Consider the following 21,548-nt stretch of genomic DNA (forward strand, 5'->3'; position numbering starts at 1 on the left):
TAGAGGAAAGAGAATACCCTAAGACGATTATAGATATTTTTTGTTTTGTTTTGAGTGTGAAGGTCAGGAAGGGAGGACTAAGTAGGAGAAAGAATTTGCAGATTGGAAGCTATTTGAGTTTGGGACCTAAAGAAAAGGAAGATTTAGGTTAAAGTGATAGCACAGTAGGTAGAGTACTTGCCAGGCACATAGCTAACCCAGTTTCTTTTTTCTTTTTGGCTTTTATTGGGGAGGGCACACCTAATGATGCTCAGGGGTTACCCCTGGCTCTGGCTCTCAGAAATTGCTCCTGGCAGGCTTGGGGGACCATATGGGATGCCCAGGGATCAAACCTGCATCCATCCCGGGTTGGCTGTGTGCAAGGCAAATGCCATAAGACTGTGCTATATCTGGCCCCCTAACCCAATTTCAATCCTGGGCACCACATATGGTTCCTGAAGCCCCTAGGGGTGATCTCTGAATGCAGAAAGCACTGTATCCTCCCGCCCCCAATAAATAAAACAAGACGAGGAAGGAGGAAGACCTTGATGGAATGACCTTGAAGTCATTTCATAAGGTAACTGGAGGGTATGCTTTGGAGTATAAAGACGATGACTTAGGCCTGAAGGAGTATAGATAAGTGAACAGAGTGCTTGAGATTATAGGAGTCATCATCAGATAAATTGTAATTGAATAAGGCAGTGTGTGAGTGGATATTAAGCATGAAAAATGTGAAAAAAGACTGGAGATAGCTCAAAGGGCAGGTACACTTATTTTGCAAGTGGGAGCCCCAGATTGATCCCTGGTACTGCATGGTCTCTAGAGCGCTCCCTGGAGCATCATGTCAGGTGTAGCACTACTCTCCTGAGCACCACTGGTGGTGGCTTCAAAACAAAAACACATATACACACAAAAAGTATGAGTAGGGGCCACAAGGTGGCACCTGGGCAATTATATGAACAAGCTAAAACCTGGTGTCCATAGGCTCATAGAGAAGAACCCTTTAAGAAGAGGAAAAGCTAGACAGAGCAGATCACTGAATGAAGAGGTAGATTTTGAGAGAAAATGTGCAGGCATAGTAGTGCAGGTGTAGCAGAAAATACAATTTAAGGAATGGAAAATGCAGGAAGTAGGTTATGGTGGGTATAGGGACTTGAGTCAGTGAAGATACGATTTCAAGAAACATTTTAATTTTTTTTTTGTTTTGTTTTTTCGGGCCACACCCGTTGGATGCTCAGGGGTTATTTCTGGCTAAGCACTCAGAAATTGCCCCTGGCTTGAGGGGACCATATGGGATGCCGGGGGATCGAACTGCAGCTTCCTTGGCTAGTGCTTGCAAAGCAGACACCTTACCTCTAGCACCATCTTTCTGCCCCCGATTTCAAGAAACATTTTAAGAGGCAAAAATGTTAGGACTGGAGTGATAGTACGGTGCTTGTCTTGCATGAAACTGTCCTGAATTTGACATGTGGCACTGCATATGGTCCCCCAGACCTAGCAGGAGTGATCCCTGAATGCAGAGCCAGGAGTAAGCATAGATATTAAGCATATGCTATCCCTGAGCTAGAGCCAAGGAGTGATCACTGAGCATGGCTGGGTGTGGTCCCCAAACCAAAACAAACAAACAAATCTATAAAAACACCAACCCCAGGCCCGGAGAGATAGCACAGTGGTGTTTGCCTTGCAAGCAGCCGATCCAGGACCAAAGGTGGTTGGTTCGAATCCCGGTGTCCCATATGGTCCCCCGTGCCTGCCAGGAGCTATTTCTGAGCAGACAGCAGGAGTAACCCCTGAGCATCGCCAGGTGTGGCCCAAAAACCAAAAAACAAACAAACAAAAAAAAAACAAAAAAAACACACCAACCCCAGAGGACTGTTGAGTGCAGAATAAGAGACTAGTTTTTAATGTGAGAATATTCAAGAGATACATTAAGGGTATCTTCTTCCTCCATAGTTGTTGATATTCATCATTTTATAGAGAAAAACTTAGATTTTTTTTTTGCCACACTCTATATACTATTTCTTTACTCCAGAAACCAAGAGTTCTTGCTTAAACTAATGGGAAGATATTGTGGCATAAGATAGTTTAAATATCTTGACTTGATTGCTTTTAGTTATGTGATTGCAGGCATATTTTCTTTTTTTCAATGAATTCTTTATTTAAACACCATGATTACAAACATAATTGTAGTTGAGTTTCAGTCATAACAAGAACACTCCCTTCACCCATACAACCTTTCCATCACCAATGCCCCCATCTCTTCCCTTCCTCCCACCCCCCGCCTGAATTCGAGACACACTTTATACAACCCTCACTCACTGACATTGTTATATAGTTCTCAGCATCCAGGCATATTTTTTTAATCTGAGTTTTGTTACTTATATATGACATTTATTTAAGAATGGGGCTGAAATTAGATAATTCATGGAATATTTTTCTTGTTTTGTATTTGGGTACTCTTGGTGGACTTGGGGGGACCATATGGGATGCTAGAGACTGGGGACGCACAAGGCAAATGCCTTCCTCACTGTACTGTTGCTGTAGCCCTCATGGAAGACTCTTAGTGTCTATTTCATCCTCCCTGTTTCTTTACCAGAAACATAAAATATTTTCAAAAAGTGATATTCCTGGGGCTGGAGCGATGGCGCAGTGGTAGGGCATTAGCCTTGCATGTGGCTGACCCAGGATGGACTGCTGTTCGATTCCCTAGCATCCTATATGGTCCTCCAAGCTAGGAGTGATTTTTAGCACATAGCCAGGAGTAACCCCTGAACATCACTGGATGTGCCCCCCCCCCAAAAAAAAAAAGTGACATTCTTTTCATGTGTAGACAGATGCACAAAGAAATAGCAATAATTTAAGGCTTGTTAGTGATGTTTAAGCTAGAGTTAAAAGAATAAGTATTAGGGGTCTGCCTGAGTGATAGCACAGCAGTAGGGCATTTGTTTTGCAGGCAGCCAATCCAGACGGATCTTGGTTTAATTCCTGCAACTCATATGGTCCCCCGAGCCTGCCAGGGGCGATTTCTGAGTGTAGAGCCAGGAGTAACCCCTAAGTACAGCAAGGTTTAACCCAAAACAAAACAAAACAAAACAAAAGAAAAAAAAGAGTATGCATTAGTGACCCTTTAGAAAGTAAAGGTTAAAAAAAAAAAAAAAGAAAGTAAAGGTTAAGCGTGGTAATATATGACACAGTGAAGAAATGACTTATTTAGAAAATCATTGTAAATCAGTACATTCATTTAGAATTATCAGTAGGGCATTGATTTAACCAAATATCAAGTCATTTATTCCTAAGTATTTTTTAAAAATACCTGTATGCTGTTCTTCCCTTTGTAGTCCTGGACTCTCAGACAAGCTACATTTCTGTCATAAAAAACAAACAAACAAACAAACAAAAACCCCCACATTCACATCTGTAAGGTTTTCCAAATCTTTCTAAGTATGAATACATTTCTGGACTTAAATGCAGTTTTTACAAATTTTTCTATTTTTTCAATTGAACATGGATCATTTTTTCTCATTTTTTCTTCAACAGTGATTTAAAACATTTTGTGCAAGATGTCATAATTTAGAGTCTCCAGAGGTTTTGTTTTCATCAGTAAGTGAACATTATTGAACACCCTTTCTTTGTTGAACTCTAAGCACTGAAATAAAGCTGGAGATAGATTTTTTTAGGAACACAGCCTCTGGTGCTCAACTCTACTACTCCTGTCACTTGGCTTAAGGAACATATAGTGATAGGTCTTGAACCTGGGTCTTTTAAATGTAACGCATTTGTTCAGCTCATGGAACTATATTTCTTTCTCTTGAAATAGAGGATGTTGAGATGATAAAATTAACCTAAAATATTTTGAGAGGTAGGCATGTACATATAAATGATATATTTAATATTATAAGTAAAAGATTATATTTGGAAAACATTTTGAAGTTTTTAATGCAGAGACACTTTTCTCAGATCTCTCTCTCATTTTTTTTTTATTTTGGGCCACACCCAGTTGATGTTCAGGGTAATTCCTGGCTCTGCACTCAGGAATTACTCCTGGCAGTGCTTGAGAAACCATTTCTGATGCTGGGGGATTGGCACTTGCAAATGCCTTACCTGCTGTACTATCTCTTTAGTCCTGGTAAAATCTTTTTTTCTTTTAAATTTTGAGTGGAATTAAACTTTCTGCCCACTTTTATGAGAAAATAAAATTTCTTAGTCTAATAAATATTCTTATTTGCATTTAATTATTAGTCAGTTTTAATTTTGTGTCAATTTTAGTCCCTTCCAGATATGCAGCATATTCAGGAAGAAAACTTGTCGTCCCCACCATTGGGTCCTCCAAACTATCTACAAGTATCAAAAGATTCTGCCAGTACTAGTAGCAAGAACTCTTCTTGTGACACGGATGACTTTGTTTTGGTTCCACACAACATCTCGTCCGACCACTCATGTGAGAATCTCTTCTAATTATACACATTATATTTATTTACTAGATTAGTATTTTTTTAAATTTATATCATGCTCTCTTGTATAGGTACCTTTTCAAATGAGCATTTCATTTAGTTGCTTGAATTTCTAGAATTATATTTATACCTTTGTAAATTTATTCAATTATTTTCCAGAAAATAGTAATTTGTGATTCTGAAGGTAGATGAAATTTTATAGGAAATGTTCTCAAACTCTGTATCCAAACAGAAAGTAGTAGAGAAGCTAGCAGAAAATAGAATTAATTAAAAAAAAAATAACTAAAGGAAAAATTTATTTGGGAAAAAGCTAAGAGTAAAGGAGGCATGAAAGTATTTTGTATATCCTTCAAAAGATAATTGCTTAAGTTTAGAATTGTAACTAAAGTATATTGAAAGAATGCTTATAAGGAGAGCAAAATCCAAGTTAACTAAATTCATTTTGCTTTCTTTGAAACAGTGATGAGTGGTAACAGAGGCCCTCTCCCTACAAAAAACACCCAGTTAGATAAACTACTCATAACAGAATTTTGCAGTGCTGAGGAGGATGTCCTTTTATATAACTGAAACCCAACCACAAACATGTTTGCAACTATGGTGCTTAAATAAAGATATTAATTGAAAAAAGAAGGAATCAACTTATTTGTAAAGGAATAATATTTTATATAAAAGTAGAAAATTGGTTATAGTTTTATAACCAATTTAAAATAATTGGTTATAATAATATTTTCTACAAAAGTAGAAAATTGGTTACTTTTTGTATTGTTGGCAGTGTTGGAAAAGCATTGCTGGTGATCAAAGCCATGTACTGGAAATCGGTTATTTTAGCAATATCAAGTTGATCCTGTGTGAGTACAGTTAAACAATTTGTATTTCTCCATTGCCTGGAGAAGTTTGTGTCCAAGGCCTATGTAATTGTCAAATATTTATTTAATAGGTGCTTATTCTAGGTACTATCCTCCTAGTTATGTGAAGGACTGAGGCCACAATAGCCAGACCAAATGCTTCATGATTTATTGACTACTGACTACGTTAAATACATGAATACCACAGCAATAATAGGTGACAATTTATAATTAGTGTGGTGAAAATGGAGACTTAACTTAGAAAATTATCTGGTACAGTTGTTTTAATTTTGTTTGAAAAAGTAATTAAAGTTATAAATATTTTGGGCCCGAAGAGATAGCACAGCGGCGTTTGCCTTGCAAGCAGCCGATCCAGGACCAAAGGTGGTTGGTTAAAATCCCGGTGTCCCATATGGTCCCCCGTGCCTGCCAGGAGCTATTTCTGAGCAGACAGCCAGGAGTAACCCCTGAGCACCACCGGGTGTGGCCCAAAAACCAAAAAAAAAAAAAAAGTTATAAATATTTTAAATAGGAAACAATACATCATTACTTAACTCATCTGTCATGCTAATTTTATATCAATATTTAGTGGGTTTTAATTTTATTTTGTTTTCTAGTGCCAGGGATTGTCCCCTGTCATAAAAGCATGGCAAGTGCTTGACCACTGAGCCACATCCCTAATACCATATTTGTGTAGATGTAGTTTTAAAATACAGAGAAAATGCTGGAGACATAATTAAGTTTGTACAACTTTATCTCTATAAAATATTAGTACATATAATTTGGTAGGCAACTAATAGTCTTCTGACATGCTGCTCAAATATTATGACAACTTTTGTTGTGGTCTTTGTGTTGCCCTATCCCGGGTGTTAATTCTTTTCAGTAAGGCAAACACCTTACTCTACATACTGCACCATTTCTCCTACCTCCATCTCCTGCCAGTGTTAATTCTTAGATCTCATCTTTTTGAAATATTTTCAGCAGTTCCTAGTTGACCACACCCTTGTTTTTAATTATTAAAAATACTTTTGTAAAATACATCATAAATGTAAAATATATTTTTACTCCTGTTAAATTTTGTTACAGTATCAGGGTGAGCCAGGCCCTCACACATGCAAGGCAAGTGCTATACCAGTGAGATACATACTTTGTGTTTGTTTTGGGGCCACACCTAGCAGTGCTTAGGACTTTACTTGTGGCTTTGAGCTCAGGGATCTCCCATGGTGAGCTTAGGGGACCTTATTGGGTGTTTGTTGGGGATTAAATTTGGGTTCTGTACATGGCTGTGTCTATTCACTCTTGGCAGAGTATTTTCACTGTCCTAAATATCCTGTTTTCTACTATTTCTCCATACTTACTAACTCCTGGAAATCACATCATTTTATTGTCTTTATTATTTTGCTTTTCCCAGAATATCCTGTGGTTTGAATTTCATAGTTTATAGTCCCTTCTTCCCTCCTTCCTTCCTTCCTTCCTTCCTTCCTTCCTTCCTTCCTTCCTTCCTTCCTTCCTTCCTTCCTTCCTTCCTTCCTTCCTTCCTTCCTTCCTTCCTTCCTCCCTCCCTCCCTCCCTCCCTCCCTCCCTCCCTCCCTCCCTCCCTCCCTCCCTCCCTCCCTTCCTTCCTCCCTCCCTCCCTCCCTCCCTCCCTCCCTCCCTCCCTCCCTCCCTTCCTTCCTTCCTTCCTTCCTTCCCTCCCTTTCTCCCTCCCTCCCTCTCTCCCTCCCTCCCTCCCTCCCTCCCTCCCTCCCTCCCTCCCTCCCTCCCTCCCTCCCTCCCTCCCTTCCTTTCTTTTCATCTAGCTCAGGGCTTACTTCATGCTCTGCAATCAGGAATCACTCCTGGTGGTTCTAGGGGCCATATGGAATGCTGGGGATCAAGCTCTGCCTGGTCAGTTATGTGCAAAGATGTAATCTATTACTGTACTATCTCTTTTCTCCAAAGTTTGTTAATTTGGCTTATTTTATAGAGTACTATGCAGTTACAGTTCCTCCATAACATTTTATGGTTTATCTTTCATTTCTTTTAGTGCTGAATAATACTTTATTGCTTGAATGTATCAGTTAATTTATCTCCACACCAACCAAAGGACATTGTTTTGCTACTTTTCTTAGTTTTGGAAGTTAAAAGAAAAGCTACTATAAACAGCCAGGTGCAGCATTTTGTGTAGGTATAGATTTTTTTTTTCTTTTTAAAGGAAGTAAACTTTACTTTTATTTATTGATTGATTCATTGATTGGTTGTTGGACCACACCCAGTGGTGCTCAAGGGTTTCTCCTGACTCTGCACTCAGAAATCGCCCCTGGCAGACTGGGAGACCATATGGGATGCCGGGAATCAAACTGAGTCCGTTCCAGATTGGCTGCATGCAAGGCTAACACCCTACCACTGTGCTATTTCTCCAATTTCTAAATTCTAATTCTATTTCTAAATTCCTATTTCTAATTCTATTTCTATCCTATTTCTAATTCTATTTCTAAATTCTAATTCTATTTCTAAATTCCCAGTAGGTATGAATTTTCTTTTTTCTTTAGGTATGGATTTTTAACTGAGGTTTATGCTTGGCATATGAAAGCTCTCCAGGTTATTCCCTAGCACCATATGGCTTCTCTTGCACCACAGGGTATATTCCTCTATGGGCATACAGTACCTCTTCTCAGAAAGAGAAATTAGACATTTTTGCACAATTGTCAAATGGTATGATTATGCTTAGATTAGTAAGAAATCTACCAAACTGTCTTCCAAAGTGATTAATTTGCAGTCCCATTAACAAGTAATGTCCATTTGCTTGATAACATATAAAACATATAGATTTTTGGGGGGTTGTGTCTTTAAAGCAGAGATCAGAGGGTTCAGGGGCTCCTCATTTTGATTCTCAGCTAAACCAAGCCTGTCGTTCAGTGCCAGGACTTGAGAATGAAGCACTGTTCTTATCCTGCAGTGTCAATTACCTGGACCACACTTGGTGGTGTGTGGGACCTCTAGGGCTATACCTGGTGATTCTAGGGGTGCAAGTAGTACTAGGATTGAAAAAAGTGCAACACAAAGCATCGCTTTAACTCTTGTGCTATTTTGTTGAACCCCTGTTTAAAGTAACATTTATATACTGTTTTTTATCCATATATCTCTTTGGAAATGTTTCTTTAATCATCAGTTTCTAATTTAATTTTTAAAACTCCCTCCCTCTACTTCCTTTCTTTTTATTGATGCTTTGATGTCTGAAGGTTGCTGCACACACATTTGATTGTGGTGCTCAAATATTTAGTTGTGTTGCTCACACTTCTTTAGTCGTGGTGCATATGCATGCTCTCTCCAGGGTTGTATTTTTTTAGTAGTTCTCATGCATACCAAGCTATATAAAGTGTATCAGCAAGTTCCTGTGGAACCAGATATTAGAGACAGTGAAGTTACCAGGATAACATATGGTGCACACTGGTGGTACTGGGACTGAACTCTTTGAGTTCATTTTTACATGATAGGTACTTAAGTTCCAGAGCATCTCCTAAACCTTAAAGGCCCATTTTAAATACCAGACTATTAGAGTTGAGGTTTATGGGTTCTTCTGAATAATTGGATTCTAGTTCTTTATTAGATGTGACTTTTACAAATATTTTTCTCAGTCTGTAACTTGTCTACTAATTCATTTGCAGTTGTCTTTCTCAGACTAAAACCTTTTAAATTTTAATGTAATTTCAATGAGGTTCAGTTTATGGTTCAATTTACTTATTTTATGGCTATTGTGTGTATTTGGTTTTGGAGTCATGGCACCCAATAAGTTTGTGTTAATAAAAATAGGATATTTGGAGGCTGTATCGATAGCACAACCAGTAGGGTATTTGCCTTGCACATGGCTGACCTGGGTTCAATCCCCAATATCCCATATGGTATCCTAGGCCTACCAGGACTAATTTATGTGTATAGAGCCAGGAATAAGTACTCTACCCACTGTACTATCTCCCCCAGAATTTGGGCCACTGGATGTGACTCAAAAACAAAAAGTATTTATAGCTCTGATTATTATTAATAATTTAATTGGTGTTGCATTGAATCTGTAGTTCAAGATGGGAATATCTGGCATTGATAATATTGAGTCTTATTAACTGTGGATATGGGCTATTTCATTAGTTTTCTAATAACTTTCTTGCTATATATCTTGTAAGTTTTTTTTTTCATTTCTCAAAATACGTTATTTTCATCTCAATCTGGCATTTATTCTACTATTATTTATTATTTAAGACTCATTTATTAGACTATCATCTAGGTTTCTTGATGGGTCAGCACCTGGAATATTTAACCTATAACTGCAAAGGAGCATTATATAGCTTTAAAATTTTTAATATGTTTTATATGTAAATATAAATTCTTATAGCTATTTTTTATATCAAAAAGTTTTTCTTTTGGAGTTGCTAATGTAAATGATAATGTATTTTTAATAATTTCTAATTCTAATAGTTTATTATTCTTTAATAACTTATTAGTTCCAGAAGTAATTTTGTCGAAATAAATGGTAATGCCTTTTGTGAACAAAAAAAATTCTGTTTTTCTTTCCAATCTGTATGTCTTTAATTTCCTTTTCTTGTCTTATTGCCTTAGCAGGGGCTTCCAGTATGATGTTGAAAAGGATATCCTTGCTTTTTACTGATTTTAATGTGAGAGCTTCTAGCATCTCACTTAAATGTGATATTAATTACAGACTTTTGTTGTTGCAATGATTGGGTAACCCAGACTTGGTTGAGGTACTAGCTGGGGTCTGCACACTTGGTTGCAGTATGCTGTAGATTGCATACCAGGGATCACAAAATGGCAATGCCAGTGATTGCATTAAATGATAGGGGTTGTAGCAAAGATCAAACTTGAGACTTTTTTGCATGCATGACAGATGATCTTCTATTACTGAATTGTATCTTTGCCCCACGCATAACGTTTTTGTTTGTGTGTGTGTGGTTTTTGGGTCACACCCGGCAGTGCTCGGGTTATTCCTGGCTCCAGGCTCAGAAATTGCTCCTGGCAGGCACGGGGGACCATATGGGACGCTGGGATTCGAGCCGATGACCTCCTGCATGAAAGGCAAACGCCTTACCTCCATGCTATCTCTCCGGCCCCACCCCACGCATAACTTTTATCGGAGAGATTTGTTTTACCTAGTTGAGAAAGTTCCCTTTTATTCATTCGTTGTGTTTATGTGTGTTAGAATTTTGTCAAATGCTTTTTTTTGAGGGGGGTATACCCAGCGGTGCTCAGGGGTTACTCCTGGCTTTGCGCTTAGAAATCGCTTCTGGCTCAGGAGACCATACGGGATGCCAGGGATTGAGCCCCTGTCCATCCTGGGTCAGCTGCATGCTAGGCAAATGCCCTACCACTGTGCTACCACTTCGGCCACAAATATTTTTTAAATGAGTTTTTCTTTTGTCTATTTATGTGTTCGATTATATGAAAATAGACTATATTAATTTTCTAACGTTGAGCAAGCTTAGTGTAGTGTGTATAAATCTTACTTGGTTATGGTGTTATTATATATTTTTAAATACACTGTTAGATTCAATTTGTTGATATTTTGTTCAAGGTTTTTTTGGGGGGGCAGGGCAACAGTGTTGGTATCAAACCCAAGAAACATGTTTTACCACTGAGCTATCAGCTTTTGTGTATGTGTGTATGTGAATCCAAATGTGCCCAGCATGCGCGTGCATGTATGCATGTATGTGTGTGTGTGTGTGTGAATCCAAATTTTGCCTCTTGCTGTGGTTTCCCATTCTTGATTTAGGGTGCCTTTAAGTGTTGCTTCCATTTGAAAGACCATCCTTCCATAAGCCTTCCCTTTCTCCAGGCTGACAGAGGACAGTGGAGCAGCCAACACAAAACTGCTATTTGTTGGGCCAGGGAGATGGCTCAAAGGGCAGGAGCGCTTGGTGAGTAGTTTCCCTCTCATCCCTCCCAGCACTGCCAGGTGTGACCAAAAAGCAAAATGAGAACAAAAAGCAAAGCTACTCTTTATATAGGGCTAAAAGTGGTTGTTTTATAGCATCATGAACATTTCACATCCATGAAGTAGCAATTATGGCTCTATAGTAGAGAATTTTTGTGCTTTTTCTTTTGTTCTAAAAGGGATGAAGGAGATATTTTGCACAAGACATAGTCTCATGGGGAGGTTATTTATAAGAAATGGCTAAGGAGTTTTATAGCTATATTTGGAAAGATACTGGTCTCTAGATTTTTTACATGGTATTTTCTGCTTTTTGTATTTGAGTAATTTGATCTCACAGGATGAGTTAGGAAATTCTGTGTATCTGTTAGTTTTTCCCCTTCCCATTCTGTTGTTGGTGTGATACTGAAAGTGTATCGAAGGTTGCACTATAGTGTTCAAATACACTTGATTGTCCATGCACATTTTTTTTTTTTATCTCACTGGGGATTGCAAATGGTAGTGCACTGGGACAGCATGTGGGACAGTGCCAAGACTTCATGCCTGCAAGGAAGATATTACCACTGCCACAGAGCTAATCATAAGTCCTTTTTGTGTGTTCTTGGTAATAAATTGTAGATTGAAGTTTGTTAGAATTTCTTCTCCTTTTTTTATTTGAGTGAAGTAAGATAGTTTTTATTCAAAGAAATTTACTAAAAAAAAAAAAAGAAAGAAATTTACTCAGGGACCAGAGAGATAGCACAGTGGTAGGGTATTTGCCTTGCATGCGGTTGACCCAGGAGGGACCCCATTCAATTTCTGGCATCCCATATGGTCCCTCAGCCTGCCAGGGGCGATTTCTGAGAGTGCACAGCCAGGAATAATCCCAGAGCGTCTCTGGGTGTGGCCCAAAAACCAATCAAACAATAAATAAATAAAGTTGAAAAAACAACAAAGAAATTTACTTAGAAATAGATAAGGGGAGAGGAAAAGAGGAATACTTGTTCAAAGAGAACAAGATCAAGCAATCAATCCTGGCATTTAATTTATTTTATAAATGTTTGTTAGATCACTGAAATTTGTGGGGCTAGAATTGTTCAGAAAATTTTCCGTATTGTGCTATAACTTCAATGTAATCTATAGAAAATTTTATTGTATCATCTTTTGTTACTCTTTCTAGAACTAGCTTTTTGTTTATCCTAGTCATTGAAAAGATTTTAGTTTTATTGATTTTTCTAGGTTTTGGGAGAGTGTTTCAGGACCATACCCAACAATGTTGAGAGATTAGTCAGGGATTACTCAGGAATTCCTACTCATGAGCACTGAGAACCATATGGGATGTTGGGGATCGAACCTGGGCCATCTACTTTCCAGGCAAACTCCCTACCCAGTACTATTGCTCTGGTCCTTGATTTTCTGTTTTTGAGTTCCTTTTTGTTCCATTTCTTTTCTTTTAAAACAAAAAGTGGTAAGGAAAAGAAAGGTATTTAGGAAAGGTAAGCAAAGCATTAAGGACCCTGAGCTAAGATATAGATGACTCAATTAAAAAAAGTTATTTTGAGGGTGCCAACCCTGGCAGTGCCCAGATCTCCACTCAGGAATTGCCGCTGGCCATTTTTGGGAGCCATCTGGGATGCTGGGGATCAAACCCAGGTCAGCTGTGTGCAAGGTAAACACCTTACCCACTGTGTATCACTGGCCCTTAAATTTCTTTGGATTTTTTTTCTTTCACTTACCTCCTATAGAAGTGTGGTTTTACAGTAAAAATGATGTCAAGAAACAGAATATTCTGTTGACATCATATGACCTTCAGATTAAACTCTTTTTATTAACTTTTCAGTATTATGAGTTATTAATCTTTCTTTTCTTTTTCTCTTTCAAGACATTTTTTTTAAAAAAGCAGTTTATTTATTAATTGATTGATTTTTGGGCCACACCCGGCAATGTTCAAGGCTTACTCCTGGCTCTGCACTCAGAAATCACCCTTGGCAAGCTGGGGACCATATGGGATGCCGGGAATTGAACCGGGTCCGCCCCAGGTCAGTTGCATGCAAGGCAAATGCCCTACCACTGTGCTATCTCTCCAGCCCTCTTTCAACACATTTTGAGTGAGAATTGCTGTCACTTAAAAAGAATCTTAAGGGCCCGGAGAGATAGCACAGCGGCGTTTGCCTTGCAAGCAGCCGATCCGGGACCAAAGGTGGTTGGTTCGAATCCCGGTGTCCCATAGGGTCCCCCGTGCCTGCCAGGAGCTATTTCTGAGCAGACAGCCAGGAGTAACCCCTGAGCACCGCCGGATGTGGCCCAAAAACCACAAAAAAAAAAAAAAAAAAAAAGAATCTTAAGTAAAATACAAAATAACCATATAAAACAAATAGTGTGGTTTTAGGATTAATGTACTTTAGAATTATTCTATTACTTCTCTGTATTATTTATGTTCTTTTAAAGTTATGGTATTTTTATGCCCCTATTTTGGTGACTGTTCCTTGTGAGAAATACACATCAAGAAAAATGTGTATTCTGTTGTGAATGGATGAATAAGCAAATATATATCAATTACACCTTTTATGGTGATATTGAATTCAACTCTACCCTTACTCGTTTTGTTAGATTTATCTACTATTTCATTTATTACTATGTAATGTCCTTTACATAAAATAATCTCTTCATTACTTTGAAATACTCTCTGTTAGAGGTATAGCTATTCTTGCTTCTTCTTTTGGTGTCTCAACAACTTGTAGTGTTAGGGGGTGGAGGGCCACACTGTGTCAGGTATCAATCTGGGTTTTTGCATGAAAAGTGTGAGCTCCAGTACTCTGAGCCATCTTTTGCTTTCTTTTGCATAGTGGTAGTATATTCTATCAATTTAACTTTAATCCTTTTGTATATATAAATTAGAACTTCTATAGGCAACACTTATTAACCCACTCTAAAATATAGTCTAATACATTTAGATCATTGATATCTAGATTGATTATTAATATAGTTAACGTCAGACACATTCATTACTGATTTCTATTCAATGACTATGTTCTTTTTTGAATGAGGGACCACACCCAGAAATGCTCAGTGGTAATTCCTGGTTCTGTGCTCAGGGATCTTTCCTGGCAGAAGTAGGACAACATATGGGATTACTGGTGATTGGATCTACATCAACTTTGTGCAAGGCAAACACCCTATTTGCTACTAACTGCTTCAACTCCCTATATTATTGCTTCCATTATTATTTTGTCTTTTATGCATTTAATGGCATATATAACTGTGATTCCATTTTTTCTTCTTAGCATATCATTTGTACTCTTTTTCTTTAAAATGTATATTAGCAATTGCCCTAGAGTTGGCAGTTTACATTTATAATCCAAATCCATTTTTAGATAGCTATACTATTGCATGGGGTAGTTTGAGTAACCTTAATTAAAAAAACTTGAATTTTTTTTCCTGTCTGCTATGCTATTACTGTCATTTATTCATTTATCATATATATGTGTGCATATATAAAATATATACATGGGGGCTGGAGTAATATCACAGCAGTAGGGCATTTGCTTTGTACGCTACTGACGTGGGGCTGACCTGGGTTCAATCTCTGGCATCCCAAATATGGTCTCCTGAGCCTGCCAGAACAATTTCTGAGCTCAGAGCCAAGAGTAACCCCTGAGTAACACCGAGATGGCCCCAAAACAAAAACAAGATATATACATAAACATATATAATGAATTATTGTTATTAATGATTTTATATTTATTGACTCTGATATTTAATAAGTATGATATTTAAAATGAATACAAAGTTATTTAGTCCTCATTTGTTCCTTTTTGAGTGATACATTTCAATATTGATCTAATTCTTTCAAGAACCTTTTGTATTTTTTGTAATGCAGATACTGGAAATGTAAAAATTTTTGTCTCCCCTCATCCTTTTTTATTTTAAGAAAAAAAAACTTTGGTTAATTGGTACCAAGCAATATTCAGGTGACCAGGGATCACACAAATTTATTACCCTGCCCTTTACACTACCTTTCTCCCAGACCCCACCCTTTACCTTTTTTTGGCTTATGGGCCACAGCTAACTGTACTTAGTGATCACTCTTGGGCTAGTGCCTTACCCACTGTACTATCTAGACCTCTTATTTCATTTTTGAAAAATATTTTGCTGTGATTGGATTCTATATTTGTAGTTTATTTTTTCTCAACCCTTTAAATATTCTCTTCTTGCATGATATCTGAGAAGTTAAATAATGTTCATTATATTTGTTTTATTTTCTCAAGATTGTTTTTTTGGGGGGGGCCTCAGCCGTTTGATGCTCAGGGGTTACTCCTTGGCTAAGTGCTCAGAAATTGCCCCTTGCTTGGGTGGACCATATGGGATGCCGGGGGATTGAACCGTATTCAGGGCACAGGCTGTTTTCCTCAGTCCACCAACTTGAGTTTAAAATAATCCCATTTGATTCCTGTGATCATTTTGAAAGTCACTTTGAAAAGTGTCTAGTTTTGCTACACAGCCTTTTTGAAATTTGTAATTTGAATTGGTTTATGGACTTTTCGTCTTCTGGCTATGAATTCTGTCTTATATTTTGTATCAAATATCACTTGAATCAACTTTTTAGCTTCTAAATGTTTGTTGACTTTTTTGTTTTGATGAGTTTATGCTTTGCTTTCCTTTCTTTTCCTTCATAGTTCATATGACATGGTGGCAAAATAATAAATTACTAAAAATCATTTAAGTCCTATTAGTGGATATAACAGTAATTCTACTTCTTGGCATCCCCAAAGAACAGAAATTTTTTTTTCAAATATAGAAACTACTTTATTCTTTTTTTTATTTAATATATTTTAATACCTTGATTACAAACATAATTGTGGTTGAGTTTTAGTCATGTAAAGAACATTCTCCTTTACCAGTGTAACATTCCCGTCACCAATATCCCAAATCTCCCTCCTCCCACCCCACCCCCGCCTGTGCTCTGGACAGGCTTCTATTTCCCTCATTCATTCACATTGTTATGATAGTTCTTAATGTAGTTATTTCTCTAACTGCACTCACCACTCTTTGTGGTGAGCTTCATGTAGTGGTCTGGAACTTCTAGCCCTCCTCTCTTTTGTCTCTGAAAATTATTGCAAGGATGTCTTTTATTTTTCTTAAAACCCAAGAACAGAAAAATTAAAAAAAATTATGCACCCCTGTGTTTATTGCAGCACTTAGTACAATAGCCAGGATATGTAAACATCCCAAAAGCCTAGCAATAGATGAGTGGATAAATAAATTCTAATATATAGGGGCTGGAAAGATAGTTAATACAGTGGGTCAGGTACTTTGTCTTGCATGTAACATCCCCTAGTTCAACCCCTGGCATCCCACATGGCTTCCTGAGAGCTTCCAAGAGGAATTCCTCATTGTGTAGCCAGGAATGACCCCTAAACATCATCATCCCCCCCAGAAAGTTCTGATATATAAATACAATGAAATTATATATATTATAGAATGAAATCATAGGGCCAGAAAGATAGTATAACAGACCAGGGCACTTGCATTGCAAGTTTAATCCCTGGCACCCTAAATAGTTCCCTGAGTGCTGCCAGGAGTCAAGAATAAGACCTGAGCATTGTTAGGAGTGATCCCAAAGCAAGGAGTAAGCCCTGAGTACCACAGCATGTTGCCCCAACCAGCATAAAGTTTACTGTCATAAACAGCAAAGTTTACTGCCACATGGATAGAACTGGAGAGTATCATGTTATATGAAGTTGAAGGGAGAAAAACAGACACATCTGATGATCTTACTTATATGTAGAAACAAAACAAGGAAATCATATTGAACAGTATATTAGACCTTGAACCTGTATTAGAAAACTTAGATTACACGGTGGGCTTGAAGTAGTACAAGTTCATTGATGAGGGTATTGGACACTGGTGGCATGGGGTCTGGTGACTTTGTATATCAATATGATAGACATTAATACTATTATATTTAATCAAGTTATCTAAACTGCATAAAAAATTAAAAATATTATTGGGTGAATCTTTTTGTCTTAAAGCTAGTCAAATCACTGTTTTATTTTATTTTATAATAATGTCTTTATTTAAACACCATGATTACAAACATGATTGTAGTTGGGTTTCAGTCGTACAAAGAACACCCCTCTTCACCATTGCAACATTCCCATCACCAATACCCCCAATCTCTCTCCTCTCCCACCTCCAAATCACTGAGTTTTAAAGAATTATCCTCTGATAGATTGTGCTACAAGTGCAACTATTTGCCTCTAAAATAGATTCCTTCCTTCCAAAATTTATTTATTTATTTATTTATTTATTTATTTATTTATTTATTTATTTATTTATTTATTTATTTATTGGTTTTTGGGTCACACCCGGCAGCGCTCAGGTGTTACTCCTGGCTCTATGCTCAGAAATTGCTCCTTGCAGACTAGAGGGACCATATGGGATGCCGAGATTCGAACCACAGTCTTTCTGCATGCAAGGCAAACTCCCTACCTCCATGCTATCTCTCTGGCCCCCAGATTTATTTTTTATACTTATAATATTCTCTGACATTTTACCTTCTTTCCCTAGAGTTGTGCTTCATCAGAATTAGGGACATAGGATTTGCCAGTTGAATTTCTCTGTTCATTAAATGGGCCATTCGAAGATATATGTGATTTTTTTCTTTATGACTATAGTTTAACAGCAGGATAATTATAATCGTGTGTGCGCGCTTATGTGTGTGTACTTTAATAGGATTAAATCCAGGACTTCACACAGGCAGAGCATGTGCTGTGCCACTGAGCTATATTTCCGTTTCAAAATAAATTTTTTTCTTTGGTTTTTGGACCATACCTGGAGATGCTTAGGGCTTGCTCCTGGCTTTGCACTCAGCAACCATTCCTGATAGTTTTTTAAGGGACCATATGGGATGCTGGAGATTGAACTGGGTTTGCCATACAAGTACCCTATTCATTGTACTCTCTCTCTGGCCCTTATACCCATGATTAAAATAAATTATATTATCAACTGCTATTTCACACCAATTCACATTTTACTCTTGTAGCCATTTAATCATGTAAGTCAAAGTCAGATAGTGGATATAAGTGAAGATAGGAGATAACATTTTGAGTTGTTCTCTGTTCTCATTACTAATGAGGTAGGATTGGGGCTGGAGCTATAGTATTGTGATTAGGTACTTGCCTTGCATGCAGTTGACCTGGGTTTGATTCCCAGCATCCCATATGGTCCCTTGAGCACCATAAGGAGTAACGTCTGAGTATCGTCAGGTATGGCCAACTCCCATCCACCCAAAAAACCAAACAAAAATAAATATTGAAGGATAGATGAGGATGGCCTGTGGCATCTGTTACTGTAGCTGAAAGGCCTCAGCTTCCATTATATCTTAATAAGAGACCACTATAGGATTCAAGAGAATGCTATATATGGGAATGGGAATAACTTAACATTGGATTGACCTAAACTTTATTGTACAGTAATGCCGTTTAATGAAAATGAAATAATTGATTAGGACATAATATTCTAATCTTTTGTAAGTGTCATGTTAAGGGAAACCTGATATATTTTTTGTATATGGTGAAGAACTGTACAAAAAAAATCAGTAAATAAGTATTTTATCTTGAAAATGATGAGGTTTGCTTAAAGAAGAGGATACTGACAGTTGCAGTATATGAATTCAACTGATTCCATTGTCCATGTACCTGCTTTGATAAAATCACAACACAAATATGATAATTTGCATTGTTTTAAAATTGTTTTTTTATTAATCATGTTGAACCAGATTCATGTTTTTCTGAGCAGATGGTAAAAAAGAACTGGTAATCTTTTTTTCTTTCTCCTTTAGATGATATGCCAATGGGAACTGCTGGCAGACGTGCTTCAAATGAGTTCTTGGTGCTTGGAGGGTATGTTTATAAATAAAACATTTTTATGTGTTTTGAGTAAGGTTATAATAATACATCAAGAATATTGTTATTCTTGATTCCAAAATTCATTTTGTTGCACTCTTAACTTTAAAAAGTATTAGGGGACCAGTGTGATAGCACAGTGGTAGGGTGTTTGCCTTGTGCATGGCTGACCTGGGACAGATCTAGGTTTGATCCCGGAATCCTATATGGTTGCCCTGAGCCTGATGGGAGCACTTTCTGTGTGCAGACCCAGGAGTAACCCCTGAGCACTGCTGGGTATGGCCCCAAAACCAAAATAAACAAATAAAAAAGAATAAAATTTGTTTTAGACACTGTGGTTTATTGATTTCTTCATAATACAATTGCTTCTGGCATTCAGCTCAAGGCCAGTACACTCTCTCTCCTCTCTCTCTCTCTCTCTCTCTCTCTCTCTCTCTCTCTCTCTCTCTCTCTCTCTCTCTCTCTCTCTCTCTCTCTCTCTCTCTCTCCCCCTCTCTCTCTCCCTCTCCCCCTCCCCCTCTCCCCCTCCCCCTCCCCCCTCCCCCTCCCCCTCCCCCTCCCCCTCCCCCTCCCCCTCTCCCTCTCCCTCTCCCTCTCCCTCTCCCTCTCCCTCTCTCCCTCCCCACCCCCTCTTTTTTGGCCACACCAGGGGACCATATGGAATGCCAGGGTATCGAACTGCAGACCGTCCTAGATCAGCTGCTTGCAAGGCAAATGCCCCACCACTGTGCTACCGCTCTGGCCCCTAATTTTGCTTCTCTTTTGAGAGTTAGATGAGTCTATGGCATTTGTCACTTGCGCAGACATAGTGGGAGGCCCAGTCTGTCCCTAAAACATCCCTGGAGATGTCAGCCACAAAACTGGCTTGGAGTTTTTTGGAGGGTAGGAGTTTGCAGAGGTTAGTGGATTCACAGACAAGAGATATATTTCCATTTTCTTCTTTTGATAGTGATTTTTTTTTTTTTTTTTTTTTGGTTTTTGGGCCACACACGGCGGTGCTCAGGGGTTACTCCTGGCTGTCTGCTCAGAAATAGCTCCTGGCAGGCACGGGGGACCATGTGGGACACCGGGATTCGAACCAACCACCTTTGGTCCTGGATCGGCTGCTTGCAAGGCAAACGCCTCTGTGCTATCTCTCCGGGCCCTTGAAAGTGATTTTTATTTATTATTATTAATTTTTGATTTTTGGGTTATACCTGGCTCTGTGCTCAGAAGTTGCTCCTTACACGCTTTGGGCACTGTATGGGATTCTGGGATTCAAACCACCATCTGTCCTATGTTGGCTGTGTGCAAGGCAAATGCCTTACCACTGTGCTATGCTCTGGCCCCTTTGGTAGTGATTTTTAGGTTTTTTTTTTTTAATATGCATTTCATGTCATTTGTTAAGCTGCTTATCATTTGATTTTTTTGGTTTGTTTTTGGGACCTGGTGGTACTCAAGGGTTATTCCTCCCTCTGCTCTCACTGCTAACTCTTGGCAGGCTCAAGGGACCATATGGGATATTGCTCTGGCTCCATCACTTGATTTTTTTTTGAGGCATAATTGTGCTGTGAATAGGATTTAAAAACAAAATTCTCTCTCTTTTATTGTTTGCAAAAGAGATGCCATGGTTTTCAGTATGTTGTTTTAGTAGCCTGCCACATTACTATATAAACTTATTGTTACTAAGAATATTTTTGTAGAATCTTTAGGGTTTTCTACACGTTATCTATAAATATTGTGGTCAGTTAATTTCTTTTCCAATCTGTATGCCTTTAATATTTTTTCTTGCCTAACTGCTATTGTGAGAATTTCTAATACTACATTGAATAATAGTGGTGAGAGTGGACAACTTTTTATAAGTATCTTATCTTAGTAAAAACCTTTGGTTTTCACCATTGATTATGATATTAACTGTGGGTTCATGGTAAATGGCTTTAACTATATATATATATATATATATATATATATATATTTTTTTTTTTTTTTTTTTTTTTTTTTTTTGGGGGCCATACCCGGCGGTGCTCAGGGGTTACTCCTGGCTGTCTGCTCAGAAATAGCTCCTGGCAGGCACGGGGGACCATATGGGACACCAGGATTCCAACCAACCACCTTTGGTCCTGGATCGGCTGCTTGCAAGGCAAACACCGCTGTGCTATCTCTCCGGGCCCGGCTTTAACTATATTGAGAAAAGTTTCTTTTATCCTGATTTTGCGCACACACGCGCATGTGATTTTGCACCACACCCAGCAGTGCTTACTGCGTGCTTCTGGCTCTGTGCTCAGGAATCACTCCTGGCAGACTTGGGGACCACGTGAAGTTCTAGGGATTGAACCCAGGTTCCTTACATACAAGGCAAATGCCCATTGTATTACTAATTCATCCCCTACTGAGATTTTTTTTTAATCATGAATGGATATTGAATCTTTTCAAATGCTTTATTTCTATGACCATATGGTTTTTATATTTATTTGTACTGATATATAGTGCA

At 38.2% G+C, this 21,548-nt stretch overlaps 1 protein-coding gene across 1 annotated transcript in view; it reads left to right on the forward strand.

Moving 5' to 3' along the window:
- Nucleotides 1-21,548, forward strand: part of ULK2 (unc-51 like autophagy activating kinase 2) — a 96,145-nt gene that overhangs the window by 38,924 nt on the left and 35,673 nt on the right. The window contains 2 exon segments of the mRNA XM_049776826.1: nucleotides 4,246-4,417; nucleotides 19,015-19,075. Of these exon segments, the coding sequence (XP_049632783.1) occupies nucleotides 4,246-4,417; nucleotides 19,015-19,075 (233 nt within the window).

Source organism: Suncus etruscus, chromosome 7, assembly GCF_024139225.1.
Source record: "Suncus etruscus isolate mSunEtr1 chromosome 7, mSunEtr1.pri.cur, whole genome shotgun sequence".
NCBI classification, from domain to species: domain Eukaryota; kingdom Metazoa; phylum Chordata; class Mammalia; order Eulipotyphla; family Soricidae; genus Suncus; species Suncus etruscus.